The 24,115-nt window shown below is 44.9% G+C and overlaps 1 protein-coding gene across 1 annotated transcript; it reads left to right on the top strand.

Moving 5' to 3' along the window:
• The first annotated feature begins 1,133 nt into the window (after window positions 1-1,133).
• Window positions 1,134-16,122, top strand: LOC103097588 (carcinoembryonic antigen-related cell adhesion molecule 4-like). The gene is made up of 7 exons (XM_007491555.3): window positions 1,134-1,335; window positions 2,171-2,527; window positions 7,138-7,243; window positions 10,093-10,157; window positions 12,936-12,994; window positions 15,180-15,233; window positions 15,836-16,122. The coding sequence occupies exons 1-7, from the start codon at window positions 1,257-1,259 to the stop codon at window positions 15,926-15,928; spliced, it is 813 nt and encodes a 270-aa protein (XP_007491617.1). The 5' UTR covers window positions 1,134-1,256; the 3' UTR covers window positions 15,929-16,122.
• The last annotated feature ends 7,993 nt before the right edge of the window (window positions 16,123-24,115 follow it).

The raw sequence follows: 24,115 nt of genomic DNA, 5'->3' as shown, positions 1-24,115 counted from the left end.
CTATTGAAAACACTAGAAAGCATAGAAATAGAAGGGTCTTTCCTAAAAATAATAAACAGTATATATCTAAAACCATCAACATCATCTGCAATAGGGATAAACTAGAAGCCTTCCCAATAAGATCAGGAGTGAAACAAGGATGCCCATTACCACCTCTATTATTTAACATTGTACTAGAAACACTAGCAGTAGCAATTAGAGAAGAAAAAGAAATTGAACATTGTACACAGAGTCTGATACATTATGGCACAATCAAATGTAATGGACTTCTCCATTAGTGGCAATGCAGTGATCCTGAACAACTTGGAGGAATCTATGAGAAGGAACACTGTCTACATTCAGAGGAAAAACTGTGGGAGTAGAAACACAGAAGAAAAACAGCTGCTTGATTACATGGGTCGAAGGGATGTGGCTGGGGATGTAGACTCTAAATGAACATCCTAATGCAAACATGAACAGCACGGAAATAGGTTCTGATCAAGGACACATGTAATACCCAATGAAATTGCATGTTGGCTGCAGGAAGGGTGGGAACAGGGGAGGGAGGGAAATAATATAATTCTTGTAACCGAGGAATAATATTTTGAATTGACAAAATAAATTAATTTAAATTAAATATATATATATATATATATATATATATATATATATATTCTGCAAGTTTCTAGGTGTGTGCATGGAGAAGCCAAGCCTGAGGATTCTGGGCCAGTGACTAGGGAGGGACTCAGTAACTGCCTCTTCCACTTGCCATCCAAAATGGGGAGGGGGAGGGGGGAAGGCAGAGTCACTTTGGCACTGATGTGCCTCTTCTGTTTTAGGGAGGTGGAAGCCAGCCCAAGTCAGAACCCAGGGCTTGATGGAGAAAAGAGAGGTTTAATGAGCAGCCTGTTCCTGGGAAAGAGAAGTGACTGGAGTAGGGCTGGGGCAACAGGTGTAACCAAAATTGAGAAGTGGGAAACTGATTAACTCCTGGCCCCCTTGGGTGCAAAACCCTTTCTTCCTAGACAGTGGGAAAGATCTGAGCTGGGGAGGAGCTCCCCGAGGGAGGAAGGAAACCAGTCATTGGCAGGGGAGGAGAAAGTCAGGCCTAATCTCTACCCTGTAAAGTCCTGCAAAGAGCAGAGGTTCAGCCCTGAAAAGAGAACTCAGTTCCCTAGAGAAGAAGAGAACCAAGCAGAGACGTCTCCACCTCTCCAGGGTGTGCGCTGGGGCTTGGGATAGGGAGGCAGAGATTCCTGGGAAGGATATGTTCCAGGATGAGTTCCAGACCTATGGATTGCCTCTCAGAAGGTGCACACAGGAGAGACAGACCCTGTAAGGGGCTCCTGATCATAGGTGAGAGACCAGTTCTACTGGCAGGAGGGTGGCGAGGAGAGAGAGAGAGAGAGACAGAGCCTGGGGAATTCTGTCCAGACAAGAAAATCAGCCCAAGCCCCAGAAATGATCTCTCCAAAAACAGTCATGGAGGCCTTTCTTGAGTTCAAGGCTCTATACCCTGAGATGAGCCCTGGTGGCATCTTTTCAGTGGCAAAGTGATGGGCACGGAGTCAGAGGAGATGTGGATTCAAATCCTGGCTCTGTTATTTACTACTTGTATGGCCATGGACAAGTCACTAAATTTCTCTGACCCCATTTTTTCACTGGCAAAACAGATATACTGACACTTGCCCAACCTCCCTCCCAGGGCTGTGGGGGTGTAAAACTGTGGGCCTTAATGTGCACCCACAGAGTGAAGAAAAAAAAGTCAATTACTTTGGAGCCAGGAGATCTGGGTTCAAATGTTGTCTCTGTTGTGGGACGTTGGGCAGATTAGCTAAAGTCTCTGGGCCTTCATTTCCTTTTCTGCAAAATGAGGTCACTGAACTCCCTGGTATCTCTAGAGGACCCTCCAGTCCTGAATCCTGAGATCTAAGACCTCATTTTGGCTTCAGTACCGCCATTTTGTCCCTTCAGTGTTCAGCCTAATGTGGTCGGTCATCTTCTGCCCCACGTCCCCGTGTGGCCAAGGTAGAGGTTCTTATTTGGAGTGAGTTTGGGGGTAGCTTTTGTTACAGACAGACACTCCCACCTGTTGTCCCATCCAAAGATCCCACAGTGGGGCCAGCCTCCCCCGGATCCATGGAGCTCTCAGGAACCCAAGTGGCTCACGAGCTACCTCTTTCCCCCTCAGCCTCCGTGCTCAGCTGCTGGAGCCAGCCGACATCTGTTCTAGCATCTTCCATCACAGCTGTGCCAAGCCCGCCCTATGGGATGGTGGGCAGCAATGTCACCTTGACCATCCAGGGCTTCCTGAAGCCCCCTTGGAGGTACACCTGGTACAGGAAGTCAACAGACCCCTCCAACGAGATCGCCAGCTACGTCGTTCGTGATGGAGTACAGACCCCGGCCACGAACCGGGAGAAGGTGTTCGCCAACGGCTCTCTGCTCATCCCCAACCTCACCTTCAGGGACAACGACGACTACATCGTCCAAGTCTTCTACTCAGAATCGGAAGTAACAACGGCCAGGGCACACCTCCAGGTGTTCAGTAAGTGCTCCCTGCCCAGTCTGCCCCCCTCCAACCTGGGAGAAGCCAGGCTCTCGACCCGGTTGGGGCTCTCCACGCCTTTTCCTTCTCTGCTGGACCCGTTTCGGGGAGGGTGAGTGGGGAAGCCAGGCCTGAGGATTCTGGGCCAGTGAACGGGGGGACTCAGTAACTACCTCTTCCACTTGCCACCCAAAGTGGGGATGGGAAGGGGGACGCAGGGGCACTTTGGCACCGATGTGCCTCTTCTGTCTTAGGGAGGGGGGAGCCAGCCCAAGTCAGAGCCCAGGCTTCAAGGTCCTTCCTTGGGGATGCTTGAGTCCTTCGTAGATCAAAAGGATTCAAAGGGATCATTCCTTTAGAGCTAGGTGGGTCGTTAACAAAATCATAAGAGCTAACATTAAAAAAAGATTTTGTGGGGGCAGCTGGGTGGCTCAATGGATTGAGAGGCAGATGTAGAGATGGGAGGTCCTGGGTTCAAATCTGGCCTCAGACACTTCCTATCTAGGTGATTCTGGGCAAGTCACTTGACCCCCATTGCTCTATAGTGTTAAAAAAAAAAAAAAGATTTTGTAACCCTCACCTTCCATCTTGGAATCAATTCTGCATAGAAGAGCAATAAGGGGGTGAAGTAACTTGCCCAGAATCACCTAGATAGGAAGTGTCTGAGTCCAGATTTGAACCCAGGACCTCCCATCTCTACATCTGGCTCTCAATCCACTGAGCCACCTAGCTTTCCCATTGTCCTTTCCTTTTTTGTTTTAAACCCTCACCTTCTGTCTTGGAGTCAATACTGTGTATTGGCACCAAGGCAGAAGAGTAGTAAGGGCTAGGCAATGGGGGTCAAGTGACTTGCCCAGGGTCACACAGCTAGGAAGTGTCTAAGGCCACATTTGAACCCAGGACCTCCCATCTCTATGCCTGGCTCTCAATCCACTGAGTCACCCAGCTGTCCCATAGCTAACATCTACATATTGCTTACTGTGTTCCAGACACTATGCTAAGCACTTCATAATTATGATCTCATCTGAGCCTCCCAACAACCTTAGGAGGTAGGTGCTATTATAATCCCCATTTTACAGATGAGAACACTGAGGCAAATGGATGAAGTGACTTGCCCATGGTCACACAACTAGTAAGGACCTGAGTTTGAATTTGAACTCAAATTTTCTAGCAAGCCTGGTGCTTTATCTGCTGTGTCACCTCACTCAAAGTCCTCATTTTGCAGATGAGTAAACTGAGGCCCAAAGAGGATAAAGGAATCACCGTGGGGACCCAGGCAGCAAGAGGCACAGCTGGGTGTAAGCCCCTAATGGTGGTGGTAGTTGTCTTCCCTTCTCCAATCCTCCCTAGCCAGGAGAGGGAACTGAGCCCCAAAAGCCGCCCCTACGTCGAGTGTGTCAAAGGCTGCCAAGGGATGGAGATTGTCTTGCGGAGGCAGGGATGCTCAGATCCAGGCTGCTTCCTCCCGCACTCATCCTCACACTCCCAGACCCCGCCAGAGGGAACACACCTAAGCTTGTTGGGACACAGCGGGGGAGAACAGGGCTGCAGAGCCAGATCTGTGGACCAGGCTGATGCCATCTTCCAAGGAAACAGCCAGGAGGGGACTGTATGTGCCTCAGTTAGATGACGTGACAGTCCTGTCGCTCACTAGACTGTGCCATAGAGAAAGTTCCAGAGAAGATGACTTAAGTTCCAAACGAGGAATCCTTTCCTGGCAAGGAGAGCTAACCTTCAGGAAATGGACTCTCCCCATAGAGAATGAGCTCCCCATCCCTGGAAGTAGTCAAGAAGATGCTAGCTGATGATTTCTCCGGGAAACAGACATGGCATTGCTACTGACATGGTTTGGACTAGATTATCTCAGAGGCATGAGCCAAAGAAGCCTAGAACTGAGAGGAACCACAGAGGCCACTTGAGAGCTTTTCAAGCACAATCTGGAATCTGAGAAATATCACTTGCATTTTGTGGTGGCACCATGATTTGCTGGCAAAAGCACATCACATCCGGGAGAGGACCTCAATGGGCATCCTAGACTCTCTTTCTAAGCCCTTCCCGGGCACCTCGTGAGCACAGGGCAGAGCATGGAATGCTACAGGAGGTGGAAAAGAAAAACAGAACTCAGGCTCCCACAGTCCCTGGAGAGCAACAAGGGGGCCCAAAGGAGGAACTGAATCTGGGAAATGAAACATATCGTGGCTTTACTTCTCAAAGGCATTCTCATCCATCAATCCATCGATGGATAAGCACTCATTAAGTGCCTACTGTGTACAGTGAATAGAGTGCCAGACCTGGAGTCAAGAACTCATCATCCTGAGTTCAAATCCAAATACTTACTGGTTGTAGGACCCTGGGCAAACCCCTTTACCCTATTGGGGTCAGTTTCCTCATCTGTAAAATGAGCTGGAGTAAGAAATGGCAAACCACTCCAGGATCTTTGCTAAGAAAACCCCAAATGGGGTCACAAAGTCTCAAACCACAGCAACAAAATTGTGAACAACAAGTAAGCCAGGTCCTGGGCTAAGGAGTGGGGATCCAAAAGGAGGCAAAAGACAGTCTCTTCCCTCAAGGAGCTCACAGTCTACTGGGGGAGACAATAAATCAACAAATACCTGCAGACAAGTTGTGGAGGATAAATTGCTGGTAATTAGCAGAGGGAAGACTAGAAACAGCCAAACGGCTGAGAGCCTTTGCTAAGAAAAAGACAAGCCAGGCTCTCCCAGGTTCTAACCCTAGCCTCGTGCTAGAGTGGGCTCTAGCATACAGTGGAGAAAGTTCTAGACTTGATATCAGAGGGTGTGGACTCTAATCTCAGTTCTGACACTTAATAAGCAGCTTATATTACCTCTCTGACGCTTAATTCCCTCCTTTGCAATGTAGCCCTACCAACTAAACCCAGCATTACCTGTTTTACAAAGTTGTTGGAGGAAAAGCGTCAGTTCAATCATTTTTCAGTCACATCTGACTCTTCATGACCGTATTTTGGGTTTTCTTGGCAAAGATACTGGAATAGTTTTACCATTTCTTTCTTCAACTCATTAGACAGATAAGGAAACTAAGGAAAAACAGGTTAAGTGACTTGGCCAAGGTCACATAGCTAGTAAGTAGCTAAATCCCAATTTGAACTCAGAAAGAAGAGTCTTCCTAATTCCAGAGCTCTGTACACTGTGGTGCTGCCAATCTACTCTAGGAAAACAGCTACAGAAAGTTCAAGGGCCCTAGATATGTGAGCCATTACTACTTCCCCCAGGAGCTCTTTTGATTTAATTCATTTAAGTGGGGAGGGTTGGAGAGTCAAGGAAGGCTTCTTAAAAGAGGCAGGCAGTTGAGTTAACCTTGAAGAAAAGGTTATAGGAAGGATAGGAAAAACCTATTCAAAACATGAGAAATGGATTAAGCGAGGACATAGAGACAGAAAGTTGCATGATAATAAGGTTGCAGAATAACTGAAGATATCAATAATCAAGGATAACAGAATAGATCAAAGGATTGAACAGGTAGGTGGGAGCCAGACTGTGAAGGACCTTGAAAGCCAGGGTTTGGAGCTTGTCCTTTACTCTCTAGACACTGGGAGCCATTGAAGGATTTGGGGGTGAAAAGTTACATGGTCCCAATAGAGAGTTAGGAAGACTATTTAGGAGGCAATGGCAAGGATGCATAGGAGAAAGCTAAGATCTCTCAAGTAAGAGGGTCAGGGATGGGAATGGAGAGGTGTTGTTGCCATAGTCTAGGAGAGAAGAGATGAGGACCTGATGGACAGTATTTGTTGTAGAAACTGAGAAGAGGGAGCAGAAATACCCCCTCAGCACAAATACCAATGAGAGGAGAGATAACATTATTGCCATTGATTGGGATATGGAAGTGGAGGGAGAGGGCAGATAGAAAATCTTAAAGTAAATTCTTAAATCATGCTCGGGGGGGTGTACATATATATATATATAATTTTTACATATATAATTTATATATATATATAATTTTTATATATAAGGAATAGGAAGGGGAGCCCTGTTTGGGAGAGAATGGTGAGCTCTGTTTTCAGGCATTTAGAATCTAATGTGCTGTCAAATACCCAAATGTCTCTAGATATTTTCCAGATACTGACAATACAACCCCACCAAGAGACAGTCAGTGTAGTCAGTGTATAAGAAGCATAGGCCAAGTCTGTTTATAATGGGAACTTTCCACTCATATTCCCCCCATTCCCCACCCCCCAACCCTAAAAACAACAACAATAACAACTACTACTACTACTACTACTACTACTACTACTACTACTACTACTACTACTACTACTACTACTACTACTACGGGCTCCTTTTCTCTTCTTAAGCAGCTAGGTAGAAATGTAGATAAAGCCCTGGATCTGGAGTTGGAAAGAACTGAGTTCAAATCTAGCCTCAGATTCTTAATAGCTATTTAATCCTGGACAAGACACTTAAGTTGTGTGCCTTGGTTTCTTCATCTGTAAAAAGAGAATCATAATAGCACCTACCTCTCAAGGTGGTTGTAAAGATTAGATAATATTTGTAAAAACAACATAGCACTGTGCTTGGCACATAGGAGGCACTTACTAAATGCATATTCATTTTCCTTGCACCTCTCCACAACAGGTCCACGTTCCAGAATGATCACAGCTGGCATTTTGATTGGAGTTGTGGCTAAGGTGGCTTTGATTGGGTCTCTCATCTATGTCCTGTGCATCAGAAAGACTGGAGGGTAGGATGGGATTTCCTTGGTTTCCCCTCTCCCCTAGACTTTTTCCCCAAATTGGGGGAGAGAACTTGGAACTATTTCCCATTCTCTCCATTTTTTTTGCTTTGTTTTTCTTAAACTAGGTCTCCCCAACTCTCCAAGTCTGGAAGTGCTACCATCATTCATGCACTGATCTCACTAATGATTGAGTGGAGAACTTCAACCAACTCTGTTTTCAATGTGGGCCAGTCAACTCTTCCTTAGGCAGCCTGATGGCCTTCACTCTCTAGGAGCCTTCTCTATTAGGGCTGGACAATGCTGGAAAAAAAACCACCACAAATTGATTGGGGGCACTGCCATTCCAAACCACCCAGCTCAAGTAATCCACCAGCCTTGCCCTCCCTAGTAACAAGAATAAGAGGTCTATATCAGTACTCCTAGCTCCATGCAATTGCTTCTATGTCCTGGTTTCCCTTCCTTTCCCAGACTCTGTGGCTCCCCAGTCTTATTCTCCTCCTCTCTGGATGTTTTATTCTCTCCTCCTCTGCTCTTACTTGGTCATTTCTAAAATAATCTCATTTCCTCAATGGAATTGGGCAGATGGGGAAGAGACCCAGCTATCTTCCCAGCTTCGTCCCATTCCCCAAAGCAAAGGAACCAAGGTTCACTAAGGCAGAGATGAGACATGAAGCAGAAAAAGTGGAGCAAGTAAATGCAAGGACAGGATGGAACAAAGGGAGGAACAAAGGAACAAGGAATGAAGGAAGGGAAGGAGGGAGACTACTATTTTCATTTTGCCATTTTTCTTCAGCCTGTCTTATTTGATTTTTAAATTTCTTTTTGAGCTCCTCCAGAGCCTGCATCCAGCTCTCAGTTTTCGTTTATTTGTTTGTTTGTTGGGGTTTGGGTTTTTTTGGGGGGGGGTTGCTTAATCCTGGCTCTCAGCCTTCTCTTCCATTTAATCTTCACTCCCTTAGAAGGCTTTCAATTGGGACTCCCCCCCCCATTTTCTCTTTTTTTCTCATTTTATTTACTTTTATTTGTTTGGGTTTCTTCACCCTATGGAGCACAAGCTTGTCCCTTTGCTCATTTTCTGCACCAGTGTTTGAGCTGCTATGCCCTGAGGCTGAATCTTCTCTTTTCTCAATCCTCTGCTGCTATATACTGGATTAAACCCGTTTTGCTAGCCTACTGGGTTAGCTTGCCATAGGGCAAATTCTTCACTGTGGCTAACAGGCTGAGGTTGTCCAGTCAGACTGTCCTCCCCACCAAATTCCTCCCTGAAAGCCACTGTCTGCACAATCAAAGGTATTCTCTCACTGCCACAGCATCTGCTGAGGCTCACACAGACAGCCAGTTTTGACTTCAAGGCTCAGTGCAATGGAGGGGAGGGGGCCTGGAGAGAGGGTGTGCCTTCCAATAGCCCTACCATGTTCCTCTCCACCAACTGTTATCAGAGTCCTGGATCTTGTGTGGTGTGGTAGAAAGAGGCTCTTTCTACCCTGACCACAGGTCACCTCCTGATGTGGGGGGAGAGGGAGAGGGTATTCAGCCACAGCTAGTCCCTAGCCTAGGCTCTCCTAACCTGGAGGTCTGATAGCAGATCACCAGTGATGGGTGGCGGAGGGTATTCAGCCCACTCTTCTGTCCTTTATCCTGAGAAAATAGCCTCTCTGTGCTCACCTTTTAAGATGTTTTCTGCAAAAGAGTTCCTTGTCCTCCTCTCCTTGTTGGATTCTGGTTTCTGTTGTCTTTGAAGTGTGTTATAAATATTGGTGTGAAAGTATTATTGGAGAGAGATTGCATTTTTGGTGCTCCTAAGTCACCATCTTGGCTCCACCCAAGGAAGGAAGGAAGGAAGGAAGGAAGGGAGGGGGGAGGGAAGAAGGGAGAAGAAAAAAGAAATGGAAGGAGGGGGAAAGAAGGACAGAGGGGCAATACATAAGAAAAGAAGGAAGGGAGAAAAGAAAAGAAGGAAGAAAGAATTTTAATAGATTGAATGTAAAATCTTACAGTTGGGTTCAAAAAGTCAATCTCACAAGTAAAAAATTGGGTATGACTAGACAGGAGATCATCTATAAAAATCTGGGGGATTTAGTGGACTGGAAATTAATAGGAATCAGTAGTTTAACATGACAGCTGAAACATCTGCAGTGATCTTGGGCTGTATTAAGAGAAGCATTGAGTGTCTAGAGCAAAGATGGAGGTCACACTCACTGTCAGGCCCAATAGGAAAGGGTTTTAAGTGCCAGTCTCAGGAGCTTATATTTTATCCTTACCTGGAAGGTTCTTGAGTAAGGAAGTGTCAGGCTCAGACTTGAGCCTTGTGGGAATTTCTATCAGCTGTGGGAAGCCGTCGTAGAAGAGACACAGGAAGGAGACGAGTTGGGAAGATCTTACAAAAGTCTAGATATGGACATCAGAGCCTGAACTGGGGCAGGGACCTCACAAGTGAAAAGGAGAGAATGACTAGGACCATTGATGGAACAAGATAACCGATTGGATATAGTGCCTCAAGGAGGAGATCTCACCAGCAGCTCCAAAGCTAGATGTCTAGAGGGATGATAGTATTTTCAATAGAAACAAGGAAGTTGAAGGGGAAGAGGTGATGTACACTGAGGCAAGCTTCATGGGGGAAATAATGAACTCAGTTGTGAATTGTGGAGGCTAAGGAGCAACTAGAACCTTAATCTAGGAAGAGATGACCAGTAGATTGTTGGTCAGGGACTCAAGGGATGACTGGTAACATTCCCTACCATAGCTATTGAACCCTCCAAATGTCAAGTATTCAGGGATCTCCTTTTCACTTCCTCCCAAGTCAGGGGAACCCAAGGAGGATGAATACTCATGGCTCTTCTTTCCTGCTGTTTTAGGGCTTCTCGTGGTAGGCAGGGAGATTCAAAGCAAGGAGGGAAAATTCATCTGGCCCAGAAAGAAAGTAAGTATGGTCCTTGACAGACAGTGTGGCACCACAGGGGAAAAAAAATAGGTAAATGGCACCTAGCTGTTGATTGGTCAAATGACTTTGGCCAAGTCCCTACCCTTTTCTAGATCTCAATAAGAGTAAATGTAAAATTTAAGTGGTAAGACTAGACAATCTCTGAGGTCCCTTTCTACTCCAAAATTCTACGACTGCATGAGGCACCAAGGGGACCTATATTCTCATCCCCACATCACTGAAACTTTTGGAATTCCCCTTTCACAAAAAGGGAAACTCAGCTCTCCCTTTTAGTATCTTTGTGATCTTTGGGGAAATGCTTAATATCTCTGGGCCTCAGTTTCCTCATGTGTAAAATGAGTGTTTGCACTGGTTAGTGCTTACACTCTCCATTTAAGCAATATGAATTAGCAGCCCTTTCCTCAGGTTTCACACTTCCTACTACCATTTTGTTTACCCCAAATACTATCATGACCATAGAGGAATCTGCCTTAGAGAGCATCAACTGTTTTCTCTTTCCTTAGGTTAGAGTCCTTGGACTCTAGTCATGGGATTCATTACTTTGCTCCAACTTCTTCCTCTCTCTCAACAGTAAGATGCTCTCTTTGGAATGAAGTCAACGTTTCTGGGGATCATTCCCTCCTTGTTGATCTTCATTGTGCAGTTATTCCTGTCACCAGCCATCTAAGATCAAATATGATGGGCCGGGAGTCTAGCTACCTATGTGCCACAGATAGGTTTTATCCCTTCTGTGGGTATTACCATGCCCATGCCCACATGGGGCCTCTAGCATAGAGCTGTGTTAGTAAAGGTGTGGCACCCATGCCCTGGTGGCATGGAAGATACTGCTCTATTCCCCCTCTCCACAGAACTGAGAACATTTTTTCACATGCCCTGCCCCTCTACCCAGCAGCCAAATGTGAGCACTTCCTCCATCCACTACATGGGGGAGTGAGGGGGACTTACAGGCAGCTTGAAGTTGCAGTTTAGGCACATGATCCCAAAAAGGTTCGCTAGTGCTGGTACAGAGTATCTCTACCTCCCCAGCTAATAGTTCATTTATTGTTGGTTAATATCACTACCCATCTCTGATAATCAACCTCCAACTGATTTCTAAATGCACAATTATCCTTTTCCTTCTTTTCCTTCCATTTTTTTTATTCTCCTGGCCAAAAAATAAAAATTATTTCTCTCTGTTGTTACAGATCTTTTTTTAATGTTTTTCCCCCTTGTAGAATGGCACTTCCTTCTTTTGTTAAGACTTCATTGGCAATTACTATTGTCATATCTCACTATTTGGTAATTGTTTGATGATAAGATCTCTAGGTTCCTTTAGCCTTCCCATTGTAGCAATTAGTTTTCATTGCTTAAATTTCTTTAGGAAATGATGATATTTTGTGTTGGTGTTGATATTAGTTCTTTTATCAATTTCCCTTATTTCAGCATCAACAATTGCATTAAAAAGGTCATGTTAGAATTGTCTCCATTATACATCATGGTTTCTCATTTTTATTTTAGTTTGCTTTTTATTTTCATCCCTAACATACTAATGGTCTGGCTGAACACATTGGTAACCAATCATTTCCTTTCTGTTAGAATATAATCAATTAAGAATTCGATGATAGTATTTTATGCTCGCCATGTCTAGCACATCCAAATTCTCATCTTAAAATGTAGGTATATTCTCTTCATTTCTTATTCCTGATCCATATTTTCCTTCTTCATCCTGCTCTTGGCATTGAAGTCATTGAGTTGGAAAGTAGCTATTGGTTTAATTTGGTAGATTTTATTGAGTTCATAGTAGAATTTCTTTATCTCCTCATCTTCTGCAACTAATAAAGGTATAGAAATGGTTATTATTTCCTTGATAGTCTCTTTGGAAATGCTTCCTTAGATCATCACAGAACAGATACAGATTGCTACTGGAACTACATTGGAAACCTCTTCTCATAGTCACTGCCTTGGAGAACTCAGGGTTCCCTCCATACCATGATAAGGCACCCATTGGAATAGCACTTTGTGATCAAATTGGCCCAATCCCTGCCCTCACAGGGGTTACATTTTCCTAGAAATTTCTATGGAAAGTACTCAGAACTGAGAGGAGGTACTCAGGAAGATCCCATCATGATCTCCAATTATTGACTCATCAACCAGAGATTCTTAGAACCAAAGACATAGAAACCTTGGAAACTTTCCTGGAGGCTCACCTTGAAATCTTAGAATCTCAGCTTATAGATATGGTATAGGTAGTTGTAGAAAAGGTAAGGAAAGAAAGAAGGAAACAAGTACTTTTAACAAGAACCCTTACTTTTTGCCCTAGGATCAATACTAAGTTACAGTTTTAAGGCAGAAGAGTTCTGGGAGGTAGGTGCTATTATTGTCCCAATTTTGTAATTGAGGAAACTGAAGCAGAGAGAGCTTGAGGGATGTGCTCAGAGTCACACAGCTAGATAATGCAATGGATACAATGCTTGTTTGCCTCAGTTTCTTCATCTATAGATGAACTGGAGAAGGAAATGGCAATATCGCTGTGAAGAAAATCCCAAAAGGGGTCATAAAGAGTTCAACACAACTGAAAAAGAATGAACAACAAAACACAATATAACTATTAAGTGTGGGGGGCTGGATTTGAACTCAGGTCTTCTTGACTCCATTTCTAGTCCCCTATCCATTGTGCTACCTAGCTTTCCCCCACCTCCTCTTCTATCTACACATTCTCTCATAGCATTCAGGCTAAGAATATACCAAGATCTTGTGTTTGGGTTTTCCTCCCTCTAGGTGAGAACTCCATTCCATTCATGAACAAATGGCTTCAAGTCCCACTTCGGCTTGCACAGGTAGGAAGAAGGAGTGTTCTCAGATGTGGGGTTATCTGTCATTAAGTTGGAAGGGAGCACTTCACCAAGACCTGGAGACTCTTCCAGGCTTCAAGGGATTGAATGGAACAACCATTGGAGAATACTGATCAACTAGAATACATCCCGTGGAGGGACTTCCGAAGGGTGATGGGCCCAAGATCATGGCATTTTAACAAATCAATGGAAAGTACTAGTTGTGACCAAGCTGGAGAAGAAAAAAATTGGTCTGGGAGAAGTGATGTGATAACCATCTTGGAGTAGTTGAAGTAGTAATAGACTTCGTACTCTGTTTGGCTCCTGTTGCCATATTGGCACATAACTAGTAGTAAAGGGACGTAATTGTAGAGTGGAGAATTTCATTTAAAGAAGAAAATAAAATCTCCTACTAGATGTCTGAGAGTGGAATGAGATGCCTTGTTGGGGAGTAGCTTCCCAATCCTCCCTGGAGGTAAGTAATTTCTAAGACTTCTTCTAGTTGCTACAATCTATATTCAAAGCCCTTCCCAATTCTGACATTCAAAGCTCTAAGATCCTTTCCACCTCTGATAGTCTGTCCCAAGGTCCCTTTAATTTCTGAGCTTAATTATCATCTCTATAAAGATAAATATCCAGAGATCTATCATAGACCCTACCCTTGGACATCTCAAAATAGCATCTCAAACTCTACATGTCCAAGATGGATCTCATTATCTTTCCCCCAAAACTCTCCCCTCTTTCTATCATCCTATTACTGTCAAGGACCCCACCAACCTCCCAGTCCTCAGGCTCCCATCCCCGGTTTCATTGTCAGCTCATTCTCACCCCCTACAGAGCCAGTTGCCATGTTTTCTCTTTTCTTCACCCACAAAATCTCTCTCACATATCTTCTCCCCACCCATCTAGTCATGATGCTCACTTGGGTTCTCATCCTCTCTAGCCTGGGGTATTACAAAAGCCTCCTTATTGGTCTCCCTGCCTTGTCTCTTTTCCTTCTCATCTGTCTTGCATACCGCTTCTAAAATGATGTTCCTAGAGAAGAAACGACAAATAAGAAGGGAGGGGGTGGAATGGAAAGTAAAATAATGGTGAGGAAAAGGAGGACTGATTAAAAGCAAAACACTGGGGTAGAGGGAAATAGTGAAAGAAGAAAGGACAGGACTAAAAGAGAAAATCAAAATGATGGGGAATCAGAGGCTGGAACTAAAATGATTTTCCTAATACCCAGGCCTGACCACAGAACCCTCTTCTCCATCAGCTTCAAGGACTCCTAAAACCTCTAGTAACTGGGAAGTTGGGAAGGGGAGATAGTCCAGAAAGGGCTCCTGCAAAAGTTGGTTCTTCAACCAGGCTTAAAAGAGAGTCTTCTAAGAAACCAAGTAGAAGAGGAAGATAGGATCAGATAAAAAAAACCGTCCCCTAGACCCCACCCTCCCTTTCCTGCCTTATTACTAATCTCTTCCTTTTATACAATGGACAGTTCCCCAAAATGACTTTATTACTTTTCTTCAAATACTCATTTCCTACCTCCAAGCCTTTGTGTTGGCTGTTCCTAATCCTGAAATGCACTCTGTGTCTCAACCCAGCCTCTTAGAAGGCTCCTTAACTCCCAGGTTCAGCTCTTAGAGCAATGGGAAGTCTTTCTTGATACACTGTTCTCCTTGACTCCCTGAGAGCTAGAATGTAACTTTCTTGAGAGCAGTTATTGCTATTGTACCCAGAATGCCTAGCACAACAATTGGCACAGAGAAGGTGATTAATAATTGCCTGTTGCTGGATGGATGGATGGATGGATGGATGGATGGATGGATGGATGGATGGATGGATGAAGGTCCCTCCAAACTCCCCGGAGTGCCTAACACAGCAATTGGCACAGAGAAGGTGATTAATAATTGCCTGTGGATGAATGGATGGATGGATGGATGGATGGATGGATGGATGGATGGATGGATGGATAAGGCCCCTCCAAGCTGAAAATCCCTGTCCCTAAGAGCCCTCCCAGTTCTGGCATTTTGTTCTAAGGCCTCTCCCAGCTCTGCTATTCTCTAACCCTGGGGTCCTCCCAGCTTTGACATTCTCTGTTCTCATTTTAAAGCCTCTCTGAGCTAGGACATTCCCTGTTCTAAGGTCCTTTCCATCTCAGATGTCATATTTGTCTCTGACCACTCTGTTCTTTCCTCCTCCACAGGGCCATGGCTCTTCCTCTCTCTCCTCTGCTGCCCCATCCGAAAACATCTACCAGGTACATGCTCAGGGGCCGGGGCTCCCTGGGAACTACAAGAGAGGAGGAGATGCTGGTTAAGTGTGGGGCCCAGGAACAGGGCCAGCATGGAGGGAAGAAAAGAAATGGAGGGAAAGAGGCTCTCTCGGTTCCTACCTTCTCCCTTAGAGAGGAGAAAACAAGGCAGGATTTAGTACTGGCTCTGTGCCAGGTCCCATGCCAAGCAGTGGGGATAAAAAATAAGGAAAATTTCAAAACCGAGGACTGAGCCTGGCCCCAAGGAACTTACAGGCAGCTGAAAGTAAGAGGAGGACAAAAGGTTTGGGGGAATGGGAGCCATGAAGGGACCTAGCAAGGGAGCATGGTTTGGGAGTCCTGCAGGGCAGAAATGGGGCCAGGGAGGAAATGAAGGCAAGTTGGGCTGGGCCCTGTCTCAAAATGGAGGCTCTAGGAGCAAACCCCATGCATAGGAGAGCAATCTGGGCAAGGAGGCAGCAGACACTGAGGAAAGTTTCTGGAGGCCACAGCAGTAGAGGCAAGATTTTGAAGTCAAGAAGGTCAGAAAGAGGACTAAGAAGGGAGAAGCCTTGGATGTCGCTAACAGCTCCTCTCTCCACCCTCAGACTCTGGAAGTCACCCAAGAAGACATTTATGAAAAGATCATACCCAGGAAGAAACCTCAAGCCCAGAGAAAAGGCAGATTCATCCAATCCTAGAATTCAGAGCTCAAAGCCGGCTTAGAAGTCCTTGCATCTTGACACAAGTGAAACCCAATGGAACTGCTCATCGGCTATGAGAGGGAGTGGGAAGAGGGAAGGGAAAGAACATGAGTCAGGGAACCATGGGAAAATAGTCCAAATTAATTAATTAATTAGATAAGTAAATAAACAAACAAATAATAAAAAAAGAAGTCCTTGAATCTAACTCCTTTCTGTTTCCAGATGAGGAACCCGAGGCACACGATCATAAAGTGTCTTGGATAAAATGTGAAGCCAGGTCTTCTGCACTCCCAGGCTCGTGTCCGATCCTCTGTACCATGCTGCCTCTAGCAGGTCCCTAGGGATGCTTTCACAATCTATCCAGGCTAAGCCATTAAGGAGGGGTTCACAGACAGCTTTCAGGAAAGATCAGAAAGGGCAGGCTTCCAGGGGCCCGGAGGCTGTGCTGTACGTCAATCAAAGTCAAGGCTTTGGGGCTTGAGAAGGGGAAAACTGAGAAGAGAAGGAAGAAGGAAGAAGTGGGGACAGAGCAGGCAGGTGAGAGGGATGGAGGAAGAGACTGGCAGGCTAGGGACCACAGGGTCAGGTTACTTAGAGGAATGATTGGCTACCCTTTCCAATAAACTTTATAAAATATATATATTGGAGTAGAAATATTATTCCAATTCTTATAACCCCCTCTTCTTTTCTTTAAAATGCCCATGCAGGGGGCAGCTGGGTATCTCAGTGGATTGAGAGTCAGGCCTAGAGATGGGAGGTCCTGGGTTCAAATCTGGCCTCAGATACTTCCCAGCTGTGTGACTCTGAACAAGTCACTTAACCCCCATTGCTTAGCTCTTGCCAATCTTCTGCCTTGAAGCCAACACACAGTATTGCTTCCAAGACGGAAGGTAAGGGTTAAAAAAAATGCCCATGCCCTTCTGACCTGAAAACCCCACCAGGAATCATCTCCATTCACATCACATCACAGAAAGCAGTTCCCACATACACCAGAATATTCATCCCAGACCACAAATACCAGGGACTAATTGTGGAATGTGAATGGAATGAAATCTTCTTGTCCCAAAGGAAATGATGCCTATGAAAAGGGCAAAGAAGCAAGAGAAAATTGACCTGAACTGATGCAGAACATAGTCTGATTCAGCAGAAAACAAAACAGTGACAGTTGCCGAGCTTATCCTGGGGAAAACAGGAGAGAAAGCGCTTTCCAGCTCTTAGGGGTGCTGAACGCTGCCTGGAGCACCACATTCCCTTGATTTCTTCTTTAGTTTTGTTGGGCAGTTTGGTTTCTTATTCTTTCTTTCTTGTTATTCTTGATTACAAAGGCTGGATTGTTGTGTAGGGGTTGGGGAAAGAGATTTCTTTAGAAACGCTAGTGAGGCGAAAACAAAATATACTCATAATTGTTCCTCTGTTCCTGTCATCATTCCTGTGCCACTCTCTCCCAAAGGCCTATTTCTGTTGAAGCCATCTCTGTCCAGCCGAGCCTTCCAGTTTGTGACCGTAGATTCATCATTGACTCATCACATTAAGAATTCCCTGCAGAAGAGAGCAGCTGGGTGGCTCGGTGAATGGAAAGACAGCCCTAGAGACCAGAGGTCCTGGGTTCAAATCTAGACTCAGACACTTTTCAGCTGTGTGACCCTGGACAAGTCACTTGACCCCCATTGTTCAGCCCTTGTTGTTCTTCTGCCTTAGAACCAATACACAGTATTGACTCCAAGACAGAAAGTAAGGGTTTAAAAACAAATTCCCTGCATTCCAAGGAGGGATGGGGGAGGTAGTTTCTGAGAAGACTGGCTGAAGGTGGTGGTATGCCAATTATGAATTGAAGGATAGAGACAAATTCAAGGTAGATTGGTATTGATAATTAATTAAGATGGCTTACCCCTCCCCTACCAAAAAAAAAATAAAAAAGGTGAGGGATAGATGATAAGCCAGAGCTCCAAGAAGTCAGGAGATGTACAACACCTGGGACCCAGATTTTCTTTTTCTTTTTTCTTTTTTGAAATTTTTTGGAAAATTTCATTTAATTAATTAATTTTATATATATATATATATATATATATATATAATAATTTAATTAATTTAGAATATTTTCCATGGTTACCAGATTCTTTCCCTGCCCTCCCATAACAGATGAACAATTCCTCTTGGAATCCAGATTTCCTCATTCTTAGGCTGTGGGAAGAGGTTCCACTTCATCCTTTAATCACCCTAGAGGATTGCAGACAGACACTCCTTTCCTCTAGGGTTCCGCGGGCCACCTAAGGCCCAAGAATCCTTCTTCCAACAGCTGGTCTACTGATGACAAGTGTCTCCTTTCTAAATAGGCTGGTTTTTTGAAAGGGATCCATTGCTGGGGCCTTCCTGCATGGTAAAATTCTCCAGAGCTCTAAGAAGGCATGGTCCCCTCTGTGCCATCCTGAGGCATCTTAGCAAGTCTTTGTGGAGGGAAGATAAGATCCCACATGGGCAAACCACAGGGAGGAAGTGGCAGCAAAGAAAAAGCTGAAGGGATACCATGGAGCCCCCATCACATTCCTCTTTTCTGCAAATTCTGTCCTCCAGAGCCTGGAGGTGAAGAGTCAAGAAAAGAATTAAAGGAGCTCCTTCTTACTTTGTTCTAAACCCTCACCTTCCATCTTGAAGTCAATGCTGTGTAGTGGTTCCAAGGCAGAAGAGCAGTAAGGGCTAGGCAATGGGGGTCAAGTGTCTTGCCCAGAGTCACACAGATAGGAAGTGTCTGACACCAAACTTGAACCCAGGACTTCCCTTCTCCAGGACTGGACTTTTATCTACTGAGTCACCTGACTGTCCTTGAGCTCCTTCCTTCTTAATCCCTTTGAGCAGATGCAAGCAACCTTCAAAACACCCAGAGAGGAACATTCATCAGGCAGCACCCTAGCAGAGTGAGCGCAAGGACGTCTGCAGCAATATCTCTGCTTCAGGCACCTCAGAGTGACCACATTCCACTTTCAAGGGCAGAAAGGGTCTGCTCTTCTCCAAGACTGAAGTGGATGACCAAGTCCTGGCCCCCTTCTCAGATTTTTCTATTTTTCTTGCCCTTGAATCTACAACAGATGGATGGGATATCAGAATGGGAAAGTGTAGCAGTCCACGCATGTGTATGTATAAGGTATATGTTTGATGTATGGGAATTGTGTTAACACAGACCTGCGCATGAGCAGAGAAGGTCTCACTTGGCCACTCGACCTTTGATCTCAGCATTCTTAACATTCTGGCGTGAATCCAGGTGTCTTTCCCAGGCTAGAGTAATTCACGCCTGGAACATGTCGTCATTTACCTTTAAACCAATGGCAACCCACTTTATGCTGTTACATATGCATTAAGTGACTCCCACTCATTATCTTAATAAAAGACAGGAACAACTCCTCTCTCCCTCTCTCTCTCTCTCTCTCTCTCTGTCTCTCTCTCTGTCTCTCTCTCTGTCTCTCTCTCCCTCTCTCTCTCCCTCTCTCTGTCTGTCTCTCTCTGTCTCTGTCTCTGTCTCTCTCTCCCTCCCTCCCTCCTTCCCTCCCTCTCTTTCTCCCTCCTTCCCTCCCTCTCTCTCCCTCCTTCCCTCCCTCTCTCTCCCTCCTTCTCTCCCTCTCCCTCCTTCTCTCCCTCCTTCTCTCTCTCTCTCTTTCTCTCTCTCTCTCTCTCTCTCTCCCTCCCTCCCTCCCTCCTTCCCTCCCTCTCTCTCTCCCTCCTTCCCTCCCACTCTCTCCCTCCTTCTCTCCCTCTCCCTCCCTCCCTCCCTCCTTCTCTCTCTCTCTCTCTCTCTCTCTCTCTCTCTCTCTCTCTCTCTCTCTCTCCTTCTCTCTCTCTCTCTCTCTCTCTCTCTCTCTCTCTCTCTCTCTCTCTCTCTCTCTCTCTCTCCTTCTCTCTCTCTCTCTCTCTCTCTCTCTCTCTCTCTCTCTCTCTCTCACTTGGCTGCTTGCCACAAGAATCACTCCTTCTCTGGAGCCCCACTGTGATCTCTAAAGATCTTCTTTCTTTGTTCCTTTGTTCCTCTCTCACCTAACCTCTCACTGTTGTTCCAGCATTAGGTGGTCAGTTTTCCACCTCTGCCAGTGGTACTCTGTCTTCACCTGATTTCTATTCCTATCTATGAATATTCTTCATTCCATGTATTCTTGGTTATTCATATCTTCCTTCACTGAAAGCCCTACAAAGGAAGATATTAAAGGAACTAGCAAATGATAAAGGAACTAGGAATGATAGTTCCTTATCATTCAATTGATCTGTGTGTCTTTCTCAATTTGTTAACCCTTTCTCCAGACTTCTGTTCTCCTCCTCAAGTTACATCCCTTAGATTTCCCTTTTATGCAGTGGTTGCTGGTTGATCACTGTAGAAAGGATCTTAGAACTTTTTAAATGGAGAAAAAGAAAAAGAAAGAAAGAAAGAAAGAAAGAAAGAAAGAAAGAAAGAAAGAAAGAAAGAAAGAAAGAAAGAAAGAAAGAAAGAAAGAAAGAAAGAAAGAAAGAAAGAAAGAAAGAAAGAAAGAAAGAAAGAAAGAAAGAAAGAAAGAAAGAAAGAAAGAAAGAAAGAAAGAAAGAAAGAAAGAAAGAAAGGAAGGAAGGAAGGAAGGAAGGAAGGAAGGAAGGAAGGAAGGAAGGAAGGAAGGAAGGAAGGAAGGAAGGAAGGAAGGAAGGAAGGAAGGAAGGAAGGAAGGAAGGAAGGAAGGAAGGAAGGAAGGAAGGAAGGAAGGAAGGAAGGAAGGAAGGAAGAAGGAAGAAAGGAAGAAAGGAAGAAAGGAAGAAAGGAAGAAAGGAAGAAAGGAAGAAAGAAAGAAAGAAAGAAAGAAAGAAAGAAAGAAAGAAAGAAAGAAAGAAAGAAAGAAAGAAAGAAAGAAAGAAAGAAAGAAAGAAAGAAAGAAAGAAAGAAAGAAAGAAAGAAAGAAAGAAAGAAAGAAAGAAAGAAAGAAAGAAAGAAAGAAAGAAAGAAAGAAAGAAAAAAGTTGTCATGGGATTGGAGCAAGTCAACTTTGGTTTATTTTATCTGTGAAGAATTGCATTACATCAAGATTGCCTTGAAAGGCAATGTGGTCTAAAATGTGGTCCATCACAAATTAAGTTTAAAAAACAAAGCATCTCTTTGAGACAAGGAGAACAAGGAAGCAAAAGAACTTATCAGCTTGGGGAAATGGTGTAATGCTAACAGACATTTGAGAGAAAACCATGACTCAAGGTCCATTTTAGTTCTCTATTTCATATCAAAGAGAATAATTTTCTACTGGAACAGATCAAATAAACATGGACAAAAAAAGGAGTGCTTGGGGGGAATTCTGTCAATTTTTGGTTTTCCTTGTTCAGTTGGCCCATTTCTTCTTGCATCACTTTCCTTTCTTCTTTCATCTCTTTCATTTCTCTTTCTCTTCCCCACTTTTCCTCTACCTCTCTTCATTGATTTTTGAAGTCTTTTTTGAGCTCTTCCAGACTCTGGGTACAATCTATATTTTTCTTTTGGACTTTGGGTGTGTTTCCTTTGCTTTTGCTGTCCCCTTCTGTGTCTGTACCTTGCTCTTTGTCTCCATAAAAATTGTTTAGAGTTAGGTGCTTTTTTGGTTGTTTGCTCAATTTTCCTATTCGATTATAGGTAGGCTCTGTTTTCTGGGAAGCTGGGGTACCCTCTTAAACTTCAGTCTTTCCTTGGTGCTATTTTCAGTCTGAACTTGATTAGGTCAGGGGCTGATCAAATGCTAGCCCCAGGCTTAGGTTCAAGTTTTTGGTCTATAGGTATTCTTGATTCAATCAGACACACCCTTGATTGCCCTGTCCTGGAATTCCACCCTTAGTTTGGGGCAAAATCGATGCCAGGGAGGCTCCCCCTGAGAACTATGTCCTCTCCCCAAACCATGGATTATATCCTCATTCCAAGCCCAGACTGGGATTCCTGGCCTTCAACCCAGATTGCCCTGGGCTGGGACTCCAGACTTTGGAGGGGGAATTCTTGCCTGAATGTAGATTGGGCTAACTGGACTTGAGGCCCCTTCCTCCTGAGACTCAGCTAATGGAATCTCGTGATGAACAAGGAGATTTAAAAAAAGAAGCCTTAATGACATTCAATGAATCCAGGACTCAAGAACTAAAGATTAAAATTACCTATCCTGACTTTGCCTGTCTGGTTGGCCACTACAAATAGCTGAGAAGCTGGCAGTGGCCCCGGGTTCCAAAAAGCTACAACTGGAAGGCTTTCGAGAGGCATGAGGCCAATTTCCTCAAGTTGAGGGAGGAATAAGTGATTCCCAGAGATGGGAGAGTGAGTTGCCCAAGGCCACTGAAACTACAAATCGTTGGACTGGGCTTCAAACAGAGGTCTTCTCTGTCCAAATCCAAGGCTCTCTCTAGCAGGCCATGTGTCTTCCCTCCTGGTGTGGTCTTGGAGGTACAGTGGAGAGGAGGGGAGGAAGCAGAGGCTCGAGATCGCCATAATTTCTTTTCTTTTTTAATGACTAGGAAAGTCGCTGCACAAAAGCTAAACCATGGAGCTTGGCATCCATCCCCACTAAGATCGTGGACTAAGCTGTTCAATAGATGGGTGATGAGCACTTAGAGAAGGAGAAATCAGGAAGAACCGATGCCTTGACTGAGTCAGGCTGGAATAATGATAACAGCCAGCATTTAGAGAGCCCTTCAAATTTTGCAAAAAAGCCCTTTACAAATATTACCTCCCTCGATCCTCGCGGCAATTTGGGACCAAAGTGCTGTTGTTATCCTCATTTTAAACCCGGGGAAACTGACGCAGACAAGGGGGACTGATTTGTGCAGGGTCGCTCAGCTAGGAAGTCTATGGCTGGAGCGGAGCTCAGGTCTTCCTGACTCCTAGTTCAACACTACCCACACTATCTATAGGCTTCTGAGTTCAACACAGTCCTGTTCAAGAATCCCCCCTATTCCTCCTTGGTCATCCAGCCTCTGCTAGGAGACCTCTAGGGCCTGGCAGCCCATTTCACTGAGGAACTCTTACTGCTGGAGAAACAGTTAGGTGGCTCAGCAGATTGAGAGCCAGGGCTAGAGAGGGGAAGTTCTGGGTTCAAATCTGGCTTCAAACACTTCCCAGCTGTGTGACCCTGGGCAAGTCACTTGACCCCCATTGCCCAGCCCTGACCACTCTTCTGATTTGGAACTCTTCTGATTTGGAACCAACCCACAGTATTGATTCTAAAATGGAAGATGAGGGTTAAAAAAAATAACTCCAACTACTGGAAAGATATTTCTTCCCAGGTGAGGGAAATCTCTCAGATGGTCGGTGTATGGCTGGATTTTTCTGCCCTGATTGGTTCCCTCTTAAGAGATTTCATCTCCTGGATGATGCCTGCCACCCACCCTCCAGAGTCATGACCTCCAGCTGTCTTGGCATCCTGGGTTCCTTGTTTGAGATGCACTTCAGCTTATCAATATCCTTCCTAAAATGAAGTGCCTGGAACTGAATGCAGTACTCTCATGGAGTCTCACCTGGCAGAAGACAGAGGGATCATCCCCTTCCTGGACCTGGGGGCAGAGCTCCTCCAGGCAATGACGGGCAGCCTAAGCTCTTCCTTGGCACTGTTATTTTCTTCTATTTTAAAAAAAACCTCCCCTTCCACCTCAGATTCAAGACTGTGGATTGGTTCCAAGGCAGAAGAGTGGTCGGGGCTAGGCAATGGGGGTCAAGTGACTTGCCCAGGGTCACACAGCTGGGAAGTGTCTGAGGCCAGATTTCAACCCAGGACCTCCCATCTCTAGCCCTGGCTCTCAATCCACTTAGCCACCCAGCTGCCCCCCCAGTGCTATTATTTTCTTAATTCATATAGAGTTCACAGTCCAGTAGACACCATCCCCTCTAATCTATTTCACATGAATGATTGTCCACTCTACCCTCTTCATTCCTGCTTTTGTTAATCAATACCTGTTCTAAGGTCCTTCTCTGTGCTAATATCTCCTTTTTTGAGGTCCCTCCTAGCTCTGGCCTTCCCTGTTCTAAAAACCCTACCAGCTCTGACTTCCCTGTTCCAAGGACCCTCCTAGCTCTGACTTTCCTATTCCAGGATCCTCTTAATTCTGACCTTCCTTGTTCTAAAGACTCTCCCAATTCTGACCTCCCTGTTCCAAGGACTCTCCTAGTTCTGATGTTCCCTATTCTAAGGACCCTCCAGGCTCTGACTTTCCTTGTTCTAAGGATCCTCCCAGTTCTGACCT

This window comes from Monodelphis domestica, chromosome 4 (assembly GCF_027887165.1).
Source record: "Monodelphis domestica isolate mMonDom1 chromosome 4, mMonDom1.pri, whole genome shotgun sequence".
In the NCBI taxonomy this organism is placed as follows: Eukaryota; Metazoa; Chordata; class Mammalia; order Didelphimorphia; family Didelphidae; genus Monodelphis; species Monodelphis domestica.
Note: the sequence above shows the minus strand (reverse complement) of the source record. Positions and strands in the feature narration are given on the sequence as shown.

Bases quoted from the DNA above. Each gene is read 5' to 3' on its own strand.
- LOC103097588 (XM_007491555.3), top strand. From the start codon at position 1,257: ATGAGTTCCAGACCTATGGATTGCCTCTCAGAAGGTGCACACAGGAGA. The intron at 7,244-10,092 runs GTAGGATGGGAT...CTGCTGTTTTAG, and splicing joins TGCATCAGAAAGACTGGAGG to GGCTTCTCGTGGTAGGCAGG. The intron at 15,234-15,835 runs GTACATGCTCAG...CTCCACCCTCAG, and splicing joins CATCCGAAAACATCTACCAG to ACTCTGGAAGTCACCCAAGA.